Source organism: Melozone crissalis, unplaced genomic scaffold (assembly GCF_028551555.1).
Source record: "Melozone crissalis strain CALT ecotype California unplaced genomic scaffold, PUWL_Pcris_2 ptg000009l_1, whole genome shotgun sequence".
In the NCBI taxonomy this organism is placed as follows: domain Eukaryota; kingdom Metazoa; phylum Chordata; class Aves; order Passeriformes; family Passerellidae; genus Melozone; species Melozone crissalis.
Genome location: NW_026535787.1, coordinates 19,921,986 through 19,934,116, shown reverse-complemented (window position 1 = coordinate 19,934,116; position 12,131 = coordinate 19,921,986). Strand labels below are relative to the sequence as shown.

The 12,131-nt window shown below is 41.1% G+C and overlaps 1 protein-coding gene across 1 annotated transcript in view; it reads left to right on the top strand.

Moving 5' to 3' along the window:
• The first annotated feature begins 1,449 nt into the window (after positions 1–1,449).
• The window catches only part of LOC128933311 (uncharacterized), a 78,115-nt gene continuing 67,433 nt past the window's right edge, over positions 1,450–12,131 (top strand). Inside the window, exons 1-8 of the mRNA XM_054270239.1 lie at positions 1,450–1,611; positions 2,285–2,351; positions 2,554–2,593; positions 2,881–3,068; positions 3,807–3,868; positions 9,377–9,476; positions 10,257–10,315; positions 11,476–11,574. Coding sequence (XP_054126214.1) covers positions 1,450–1,611; positions 2,285–2,351; positions 2,554–2,593; positions 2,881–3,068; positions 3,807–3,868; positions 9,377–9,476; positions 10,257–10,315; positions 11,476–11,574 — 777 coding nt within the window. The remainder of the gene's footprint in view (positions 1,612–2,284; positions 2,352–2,553; positions 2,594–2,880; positions 3,069–3,806; positions 3,869–9,376; positions 9,477–10,256; positions 10,316–11,475; positions 11,575–12,131) is intronic.

Here is a 12,131-nt window from a genome sequence, read left to right as displayed (position 1 = left end):
GGTAGTTACAATTTCTCCCCCCTATTTTTAAATCTTAGGAAGTTTATATAAGCTTTGATATATTCAAAGCACAGCTTCCATCAAAGCGAATGTAAAGACAAAGTATTGAAAGCTTCTACGAATCTACTCCTGGGTATGTATCAAGAAAATAAAGAACATAGAATTAGGTGCTCCTCAGTGAGATTCTGGATTTTTAAAGATGATTTGTCCTGCAGTCATCCTGGTGGAAACACAGTGAAAAATGTAGGAGTGGGACCTGTTGTGTCACCTTGGAATTACCACACTCATCTTTTCCTGCATGCTGAAATCAACACTTCAGTACTCTCCTGGCAGGCCCGCTCAACACACACATGTGATTTATCCACTGAGAGCAGTATTTCAATGCAATGCTGGCAGAAAATCATACCCTGAAAAATTATAAGACCTTAATGAAGAACCAGAAAAAGGGTAAGACTGGCCAGAAACAGGGTAAGTAAGGCCTTAGTACAGATCTTGTCAGCTGTGAAAACTTCACAATCATACTAGTAAGAATGCTTAAATGTGGATCAAAGATGTATTTTTATGATGTCCTACCGTTTAAAAAAATAAAACTTAACACAACTTTGTAAGAAATGAGTAAATACAGATGAGTTTTAAACAGTAAGGGATTATGAAAAAGGCACGTCTTTACCAAAATGGAAAATGTTTTTTTAATGGGAAGGTGCAGGAAAATTAATGTGCTTGAGAGTATTTTACTTTTAAAAAAAAAAATCTTTATTTATAGAAAACCAATGGTTACTTGAAGAATATTGGGGAGGAACAGAAAGGTATCCAAAATACAAGTGCCAGTAGGCACGTAACACTTTGGCCTTCTCCCAAAGGCCTGCAGCCTCTGGGGACCAAGAGAGCGACTGGGGAGGGCGTGACCGCCGGCCACTGAACGCTGAATTCCCGAGCCCCGACTCCTCTGTCCGTCTATGCCGAATCCGACAGAGACACAACATTACGTACATTTCTGTCTGGAGCTGCCCAGGCCGGAGACCGCCCCGAGGCGCCGCCTTGCCCTGCGGCGGCACGTCCTGCCGGCGGGAGGCGGGCCGTGCGCCGCAGCCAATGGCAGCCCGCGGCCAGCCAACATTGAGAGGCAGAACAACGCCCCGCGTCGCGCCGGACTTGGCGCCAAAAGCCAGGGCTTGGAGGCGGGGTGATGGGGCACTCAGCAGCGCCAGTAACCAATGAGACTATAAAGCCCGCCCACCGAGAATTTTTATTGGCTACAGCGCCAGAACTGATTTTAGCAACAACCAATCGGACGCCGCGAAAGGGTGGCGGTTTGAATTGCGGCGGTTGGGGCCGGTCGCGGTGTAGAGAGTGGAAGGTGGCCGGCGGTGCAAACGCCTTTTCGTTATGGAGTTTGATCCCACGATGCAGGAGGGGCTGCGGCGGAGCAGCGCCCGTTTCATGGCATCGATGACCCGCATCTTCAAAGAGGTGAGCTATGAGACCGGGGTGGCCGCTGGTTCCGGGTGCCGTCCTGAGGCGGGCGGGGAAGCGGGGACTGAGAGCAGCCGTGCCGTCTGTGCTGGGCCGCGCACTCCTGTGCCTTGGCAGGAGAGGGCTGGCAAGAGCCAGGTCCCGGGATAAAGCCACAAAACGGACACCTGGGACTGCCCGTGCTGGATACGCGACTTAGTCACAAGTGCGAGCTGACTTCACAGTGTCCGTAACCCCGGCTAGCTTGCGTTAGACGGGAGGTTTCCAATGAAACTACAGAAAGTGGGGAACTCAGTGACTCCCTCTCCCTTGGGAGCCGTTCTGTGTTTAAGGTATGGGCACGGTCCTCCTCCGTGCATCACCGTTTATCCCGGGATGCGCCCTTTCCCGTTCGGGAGATGTTTTGTGCCGCCGCCGGGCAAAATCTGGCTCTGGATGGATTTTCTCGGCTAGTGCCACATCGGATATTTCTACATGTCTACATGCGGGCTGCTTTTAGTTTCTGCAACACAAATTTGGGTGAAACTGTCAGAGAGTGACTTCACTGCATATTAAAACTCTGTGGAGCCCTGTTTTGGCAGGGCTTATGCCTTAGGTTGAATGGCTTGCACATATGCTTAAAGTACATCGGTTTTCTCTAGGAGTTAATATTTCCAGATTGCTGACTTACAGCTTTACCCAATAAAACACCGTAATGATAACTTCATGTTTGAGTAAAACAAAAAATTGTTCTCATAACAATATATAAAACATACACTAAAGATATTACTTTGAAAGTTTGTTCTAATATTTAATCGTTCTTTTTCTTTAGTATAGCCATCCCTTCGGGGATGACGTACTGATTTCCATCGACTCTTTGACGTACGATACACCTGAGGGTAAGAACTCCTTAAAGCTACAATGTTTACATACTGTATGTGTAGACTGAGTAAAGCATGTAAGTGTTTGCAGCTGCAGAATATTACAGTGTGACGGATGCTTTTTTTTCACTAAGATACAATAAATCGTATGTAGACTTTGGTATAGTACCAAGACTTTACTCCTATGTGCATTATTAGTCTCTCGTGTGCTCCATTCTAGATAAGACAATGCTTATTAGCAGAGTTCATGGTATAAATGGGTAATGTTTGGATGACTTGAAGGAAGGAAAGGAATGCATGAATGGATTATGTATTTTCATCTCAACTTAGTATTCTGAATAATGTTCTGATAAATTACTGCTGTGCCAAACATCAGGGTGGAGTAGGTAGACACTGTTTTTAAATTTTCTCTATCAACACACCCAGGCTTCTTCGTAAAGACACATCCACTATTCCTCTCAGCATAAACCTAAACTGTGTGGACCCATGACATTATTTATCCAGTTTTTTATTGTAATGGCTGATCCACATTCTGCAATGTTGAAAGGCGGATCCCGTCCGTGCTCTGTGCGCGAGAATTGCTCGCTGTGAGGGCGGGGTCCCCGCGGGCTCCATTTCGCGCCTTCTCTTCACGTGGGCGCCGCGAAGGAAAAGCCGCCGCCGCCCTGGCGCCTCTGTCTGCAGCACGGCTGCCCAGGAGCGGCCAGGGGAACCGCCTCTTCTCGGAGCCAGCAGGCAATGAGTTTTGCCAGGCCCAGGAGAAGCTTTCAGCAGCTCTTCCCAGAAAATCACTTCCGTGACTGGCCTTCTTCCTCTTCACCTAAAATGAAGCCCTATAAGAGCTACCACGTTCATGAATTGCCGTCTCAGTTTTTACAACTTCCCGGAGAGACCGGGGAACTCCCAGTTGTGCACCAAAGGTTTTTACAGACTGGCGGGCTTGCATTTCATACACATTATCCAATGGGAGAGGGAGGAAGCATTCAAGAGTACAGTAATAGACAGCTTTGCATTGGTAAAGGATTGGTTGTGCTTTTGGGTTAGTGATCTCTGTTCAAAATGGAAGGAGTATGGATCTCGGTCCCGTAGAGCCTTAGTTATGGCTTTAACTAACCTCAGATCCCATGGAGTCTGCATTCATTGACTAAAATCTAGAACCTAAAATCTTTTACCTCTTTTGTCCTCTTGCTTGAATATGGGGCTGTAATGCTCTTTGGATTTTAGCTCAGTCTTGTTAGACTCAGCATGTGATGCTCTTTTTTGTCTTGCCTGACTTCTCAGCTTGAATTGCCATATTCTCCTGGTTTGTTTTCCTTTAAATTTCTATTTCAACAAATGTGGTGGTAGACAGTTCAGATTTGCTAATGTTCTGTTATTCTGTAATATGTTGTACGTAAATGTTTGTTAGAGTGATATTCAGTATAGATGGTATTATGATAAGTGGTAATATTTTTACTTTTTGTTTTTTTCTAGGACCTAAACAATGGGAACGTATGTCAAGGAAAGACGTTAAAAAGTGGAAGAAAGGATTTACGGTATTTAATAGTACAGTTCTACCATGCAGCCAAAATGCAGCAATATTTCTTTGTGGATCGATAGATAGACAGGATTATATTCTAACCTTGCCATACTATAGAATATTTTCAGAGGTATTGAGGAGGTCATCATTTGCTTTACAATAGAGTTGTAGTATAGTTGAAGATGTTTCTGATGCATCTGGCTAAAATAGATGACTATTTATCAGTAGTTAGCACCACTTGTAAACCTGGAGAAATTTTTTCTTTCAATTGCAGTCTGTTTGGAATGTGTAGTTTCAGAACTCATCAGAATGTATTCCGTGCAGTTAATGCATTGAATCAATTGATCTTTGTTCAGCCAGTCAGCTCTATGATTCAGCAGGGGTTTCTGGTTTCATCTTTGGTTTCTGTATTTTTTCCCCTGTGAAATAATGCCAGATTAATTAAAGAATCTTTGCAGTCTCACCGGTCAGTGTGTCAGGTAAACCCATGGCCTCTATGGCGTGCCTTGGCAGTAACACAGAAGCTGTTCTGATCCCCACTCAGAGTGAGGGCATGATGAGGAATGCAATTCAGTCTGAGGCAGCATGAGTGGATTAACGGAGACCAAGAAGAGGCTGTATTTAGGGTTCCCTTTCCACTCCTGGTAATGCCTTGTGCACAGTCCCCTAAGCATTGGCGCCCAGGTTTCCCAACCAAATCCATAAAAGACTGTGAGGGAAATTCTGTGTCTTAGCCTCTTCTGTGGGTGCAGGTATGTTCTTGCAGTGACTTTAGCAGCAACGGGAATGGAAAAAGTGAATGATCAGGGAAGTTTTACGAGATACTTGTGGCTTTTCTGGTTAGGCCAGGGGAAACCTGAGAAAATGTAATGGATTTGTAGTGGTGGGCTATAGCAAAGGTAATAAATACGATGGATAACATTATTTTGCTATTCTTTGATTATTGTGACTTTTTTTCTCTTGCAGCGTATTACTCGAAAGCCAAGGAGCACAGGTAGTGTTTCTTTTAAAAAAAATCTATTGCGAAATGTCTTAAGATTTTATGTCATTCATCTAAAACACTTTTATTTGGAGCACAAGAGGACAAAGCACTGCCTAGCACCAGTCTTCCTCCACAGCACTGCCAAAAACCTTGTCCATAAAGTGGTCAGATACAGGTTTTGAATCAGCCTAAGAAATGCCAATGTAGAGATGGAAAAGAAGGGTCTGGTACAAAAAGTTTCAGATGGTCCTGACCTTTACTTCTTGTTCCATTTGGCTAATGAGGCAAAGTCATTCGAAACTGTGGCTATAGTCTCTGATAACACATGGAAAGAAAGTTAGATTTTTTTTCAAAGATACTGTATTTAAAGTTACTTAGAATAAATATTTTGCTAATCTTTACAAATCTACTTCGTGGTCTGAATATCCTAGAAGCTCTTACAGAAAGGAGTTTGCATGGTTGTCTTAAATGCTAGAAAGTCGTGATCTTTGTAAGTTTAAATTTAGTGTACTCCATTTCAGATGACCTAGAAAGGCAGAAAAATGGGTAATATGTGTTTTTGCAGCTTCTGATGTTACTTGAGAAATGTATTACTTTATTTCAAGTCATCCTAGGAAAGCAATTTCTGACTAAATATGAAAGTTGGATGAACAACTTTCTTATGAACAACGTAAGCTTGAGTAGATTTGTATTTTCCTGTGTATATTTATATATTCCATAAAAAATAGAATATTGCTGATTTTTCCAGCTTCAGAAAACCATACATTGCTCTGGCTCTGTTTAATTGAAACACAAAGACACATGAAAGCATTTGAACTGTCTGGTTTTGGTTGCTGTTAGTCTTAAAAAAACCCAAAAATCAAAGCAGCCCATACATCTTAAACCCTCAGCCCAAAACAGATACGTCTGACCATGGATGTAATGCTAATGTACAGATTTTATTTACTCACTTACTCTTAAGTAGACCTAAGTGTTTTAAATTAGGATACATAAAGGTTTTGCTGTTAAGCCTGAACATTAAACAAATACCTATCAATGGACCCCTCGCCTTAGAATATACCTAGTGTTGTTTTTTTTCCAACTCACAATTCTGCATTTTGCTAGATTTAAGTTTTCCTATTTGGGTGGCTTGTCCAGCATCCTCTTAAAGTTGTCCTGATTCAAATGTGACAGTCCTTTGAGTGGTGGACTATTTTTTTTTTTCACATATGGCAGCTCTCAGTTAAGGAAGAGCAGGTAGGATAAATTTCAGCCTCCCAGAGAAGTGATATTTTGGTCATATATCAGCCGCATAAATTGCCTTTTTTTCCTTGAGAGTTTTTGGGTACGAAATGGGCTTTGTGGTGCTTCATAGACCTTGCTCAGTAAGGGATTTCAACTGGACACTCCTTTGTTCTTTTAATGCCATCTGTTCCCAATCCAGATATGTTTGGAAGAGGCACTCTGGCTTCTAAAAGAATATGTTGTTAAGGAGGTGTTACAGTAGTGTTTTCCAAAATCATGAAGATTAATTTCCAGAGAAGGTTACAACCTTAAGCCAGAGCCTTCCAGTTACATGCTTGTTGAATTTGATGAGAGAGTGGTTTTATAGCCACTGGTTGGAAAATTGTGCTTTGAATAATTATCAGTGGTCTGCATCCAAACTTGGGAGAAACATGGCGGGTTTATTACAGGACTTGTCCTGTGCACTTTATTGGTTGTATATTTAATTAATTAACAGAAGAAGGAATTAATTAACGCTTACGTGATAGCAGGTGGGATTGACCACTGAGAAAAGTGTCTGACAAATCAGGGCTACAACTGAAATGTCTTCAATTTCATGCAAAGAAGTTCAGAGTAATAGACTTACTTTGCAATAATCAAATGCTGAAGAGACAATTTTGAAAGTTGCTTGAGCCAACCAAGGACATTGCAGTCTGCTGTAAAGGTAGCACACAACCATGCCAGAAGATATGCACAAGTGCCTTGACCACGAAGCAAACAAAACAGGTTTTCTGCACTGTTCAACAATGACAAAAAGTGTGCTGGAGTACTTTGGTTTGTGTTTCATTATAGTGTGATTGGCCAGAGGGATTTAGAAAAAGAAACCCATTGCTAGAGCCACTGGTGATAGGCTGTAAATAGAGGGAAAAATAAAAGAAATTGAAAACAGAAATCGGAAGAGAGGCTGAGTATTATGAAAGTAATAGAGTTTTTATTTTCCTCTCCCATTCATGCTACGAAATATCAGAGAAGCAGAGCCATGATCTTGAAGATGAGAACTCACCAGCACACCAGGTATGGGTGCTGCATTGCATCTCTTTTGATGGAGTGTTGCAGGCCAGGCTGGGTGAGCCTTTGAGCAATCTGGCCATCACAGAGGGGGTTGGTTCTAGATGATTTTTAAGGTCCCTTCCAACCCCAACTGTCCTATGTTGGCCTCTTTGGGAAAATGTATTTGTGGAGTCAAAAGCTAAGAAATCATTTATGAGCTGGTGGTCCTGTGCCACAATATCTGTACTGGTTTTCAGCTGTTTTATTAGGGTTTTTTTGAAGGAGGAGAGCGAGCAGTTGGATCTGGGCTCTTCACCATCAAGTGCCTTTTTAGTTAGGCAATATGTGGGTCTAACTTTTTAAATGACTATTTGTACAATCTGTGTGGTCTGGAATAGCTTCTTTTGACTCAACGTAAGTTTGTGTATAGACTTGTTAATAAAGATGGTGTGATTTGGTCACAATTTGTGGAATACACCTGCATTTGTTTCATTCCCACAACCCCCCAAAAACTGAGCAAGTAGTGAAAGCCGGAAATTCTATGGGCTAATGAAATATAGTTTAAGCTACCAGGTATTAAAATTCCTTTCATGTGCTTTTAAGGAATCTTCTGAGAGCTCTGGTGCAGATACATCTGATACAGGTGGGTTTTTTCATGTACTGCTTATCTACCCTTTATTGAACTTTGTTGAGAGAATGGAAGAGAGTGAGGTTTTGACCTTGTACTCCCAAATAATTATTTGATTGCATTTATTAGTGGGAGCTGCCTTTGACTTTTTAAAAATATTTATGCCTGGTATTATTCAACAGTTTGATTCTTGAGCAAATGAAAACATGCAGTGTTTTTCATAGATGCGGCTATGGCTGGGCAGTAGCCAGCAGTTAGTGGCTGAAAGGGAAGTTGTACTAGAGTATGGTTAGCTTGGGGTTTCCCTATGCTGGTATTCAATTAGCTTGTTCATCCACATAGCTGCCTCTGAGGCTGGGCATTTCTTCCTTGTTGAGGGAAATGTTTCCTACTGTCATTTGTGAGGATAGCTTCAAATAAGCATTTGAATGATGAAGTAATTTCAGCCAATTTAGAAAGCAGGCCATTTTTCTCAGCCTGCACAATGAAAGCTGGGAAAAAGATTTCAGAGACCCCTGTAGCTTGGCTTCTGTAAGTTCCCTTGCCTTTTGCTCTTGTGGGATAAATGTGTGGAGTGCTTCAGACTCTGGTATTTTCATAGCAGCATCCAATAAATGATTATGAGCTTCTCCTCCTCTTACGAATGGTCTGCGAAGCATGTGGTGAGGATTTTTAGAAACCTCTGTGAGTTCCAGCTATCTCTAAATCCTGTAAGATGTAGACTCTTGATTCTTCCCATGAAAAACTGAGTGCACTGTGGTGTTTTGGCTGTTGGTAGTTGGGTGGGTGTTTTCAGGGCCTTTTTTTCTTGGTTTGGTTTTGGTGGCTTTTTGATACATAAAAGCTTATCAGTAGGGCACACTAACTTAAGGGAAGAAATGGGTCCTTAGCTGTCTTAACTAAAGTTTTAGTTTTGGCAGGTGTTCTCCATTTTTAGTATTCATATAGAATACTTCACACTAGTCATGGAAGGCAGAGTTTCTTCCAGGTACTAAATACTATTTTTGTGTTGAGAGTGTGCAAAGCTTGTCTACAGCAGGTAAAAGTCAAGTGGAGCAGCTCTCACCTGGGCCTGCAAGTCTGTCCTTAATAGGGAAAGTTATTAGGATTACCATTTCTTGCTTTCTCAGGAAGTAGCTTGGCAGAGTAAATCTTACAACTGCTTATATTCAGCAGGATGCTACCACAGAGGACTGAATTAATTTGGAGAAAGGGATAGAGAAGTTATAAGTTAGAGAATGATAGTGTTTTGGATGCACCTCCTGTGAAATAGCTTTCTTTAACAAAGGTCATAGTTTTGAGAGAGGAAGGTGGAAGTTGTCTTTCTTCCTCTCTGTTCTGCCTTTGAGGTGCAAAGGTGTTGCTGAATTTCCCTTTTGGCCTTGAAGACCACTTTTGGATTCCCTGGAGAGAATACTTTTAGTTTTCCATTCTGTGCCCAGGCCCACTGCTAATTACTGAAGATCCAGTGATTTGAAAGTATGATTGCCAGCACATTGAAGATATGCTAAAATTAGATTTTGGAGGACTCACACGTAGAAGAATTTTCCACTTGTATACAAATCAGCTCATGCTCTGATGCAAGCTATTTGTTAATAATTTATAATTGATGTGATGGGGTCAACCATTCCGTGACACAGGAGTTGTTCCCTTTATCTCAGGAAGCGCCCATTTCTGTAGCAGTCCAGTCTGTTCATGTGGATGAACGTGTAGGAAGCAATCTGACAGGTTTGTGCCCAGTTGTGCTGGAGGAAGAAGATTGTATGGCAGAAAGAGAAATAGCAATTTAAGAGTAGTATGACGAGGCAGTGATGTGGTAGTACCGTAACCAAGATTTCTTTCACTCACGATTCCCAGGGTTATTCCCCTCTCCTTTCTCCTTCCCTCTGGTGAGTGCAGGGCAGTTCAGAAAGCAGGGCTGAAAATGCAGTCATATATTTGATTCTCATGGACGACTGATTTTAGCTAATAATGAATTGGAAGGTCTGCCTACATCGAGGAAAACAATACTTTGTTGCATTTCATTCACCAAACGACCCACAGAATAGAGTACCTAGAACTGAGTGACCAGTGTCTGTCTTGCTTTTTCATATTCTCAAGTCTTATTTCTCACTTTGTGAGTCCTGAGGTAGTCTTGGCAACAGGAAGCTACGAAGAGGAAGCGTGAGAGAAAATCCTGTTGGCATATTTAGGAATGTAGTGGGGATGGTTCACTAATGATTAATGAATCTTAGAGAGCCACAAAAGAAAGAGCTTTAAAAATGTTTCACTCCCTGAAATATTTAATATAAATTGTCATGAACTGATGGCAAACAAGTTTTCTTAAGCCTCCTTTGCTCTGCTGCAGTCATTTATGGAGCCACAAACCATGCTTTCCAATTGGAATTGGAATGGAAATGCAATACAGTTTAAAGTTATAGGGCAGAAAACTGTTTTCTATTATGAAAACAGTTTAGCCAATAACTTGCACAGTGTGTGTTTAAAAACATTTCTGTTTTGAGTTCAGCTATGTTTGATTTAATATTTACTTTCAAATTGCAGGTGAAGAAGGTGGTGATGTAGCCTCCGTAGGAAGAAAATTTGAAGGAATTCGTCTCAAGGTAAAACTTTGGGGTGTCTAATAGAATGTAGTGATCCAATAGAAGCTGTTAACTATTTGAGATGTTTACACCTGCCTGATGAGCTGATGCAGTCAGCAGAAGACTTGATATCATCTGCATTTTAATGCACATTTTTGGCAGGTGAGGTGTTCAATAATTAGTGTCACAGAGACCAATGACAAGTGATGTTATTGTCTTGCTAATACCAGTGGGCCAGAGAAAGGCCTACAGTGTACTGCATCAGCAGGCAGCCCTGAGAAAGGCTTTTCTAGCTAAGGAAAAAGAGACACCAGATGGATCTTAAGGTGAAAATGCTTATAAAAAGAATGGTCGTTCACCAGGGGGTCTAGCATAGGTAGGTAACATGGTTTGAAGGACATGGTAAATGAGCAATAATGGCTGTCATAACAAAAGCAGGCTGGAATCTTCTGCTGTTGCTTCCCAAACTAGATTATGGTCAGGGCTAGCCAGACTATTTACAGTGTTGAGGAAAAATACAACATGCACTGTGTGTTTGTGCAGCCATTTTAATCCTGTGGTTTGCTTGCTCCAACAGCGGTGCCAAAAATGGGATTTACTTTCCTCACTTGTCTAGCACTGTGCTGGTGTCCACTCTCTGACAACAGCTAATTGAATCTGCTTCAGAAAGTGACAGTTTGACTAATGAATTGCCTTTTATTACAAAATTCCCTGAGGTTCTACAATGAGGGTTGTTGCAGAAGAGACCTTAATTTGTATATGGCTTCCCACAGGATGTTGGGAATACAAGTAGAGATTTGCAGGTGTCATTGTCAGAGCATTGTAACCATTTTTCTTTATTTCTTTCTCCTTTCTTTATTTGTTTGGGATTTTTGTTGGCTTTATCAGAGGCTCTTTAAGGCAGAGTTTGCTGTTCCCTGAATATTCTTGTTTATTATCCCTTTTCATATATCTTCACAGATAGTTCCTTCTATGCAATTATAGGGTTTTTTTTTTTTTTGCTGGGGGGCACGTGGGGAGGCAGTTTTTTGCTTAAAATGTGTACATTAGAAATAACTTTATGCAGGTTGCATATATTCTGATCTGAAGAACACTAGTTTGCAGTAAATCAGAATAATCAGTTTGTAGTTGCCTGTGCCAATAAGTTCTATGTTGTTTTAATAATTTTGTTTTCCTCTAAGAATCTGAATGTAGATGATGGACAAATACTGAAGAAAAAAAGAGTTCCCACGGATGTGATAATACAAGGTGATGAGAGAAATATTCCCAAATGGATAACGGTATGATATTTCTCCTATTCTAAGTTATTAGCTAGTTAGGATGAAATAAAAGCTCTTTAACTGGGCAGCAGTTAAATGCATTCTGACACAACTTCTCTGTGCTTCTCCCATTGTTCTTCTGCTTGATGTCTTTGTAGATATTGTAGGATCTGGGGGTTTGAGAGCTATGAAATGTAAGAAACAGAGTAAATGTTTTAGAAATGTATTTTCCCTTTTTTTTTTTACTTTTATATATTATTCTTGGAGCCCTGATGTGCAGGTTGATCTTTGAGCTGTCAGTTTTCTTAAAAGTGTGAATCTGAGCTTTGTAGAGGCTCAAAGAAAAAGAATTAGCTTTGTTTTGATTTGGGGAGTGAGGAAGGTCAGAGGTGAAGTGTCAGAATAGAGCTTCTCTTTTCTGCTGGAGCTGCCAGAGATGTGTAGATTACTCACGTGTGTGTGTGTGTAGATATATATGCATGGATAAATTCTTATATTTGGGGTAGGGATTAGTACATGACATGTAATGTATAAGTTGAAAAAATGATGAATAGCTTTCCAAGAATAAACTAGTAACT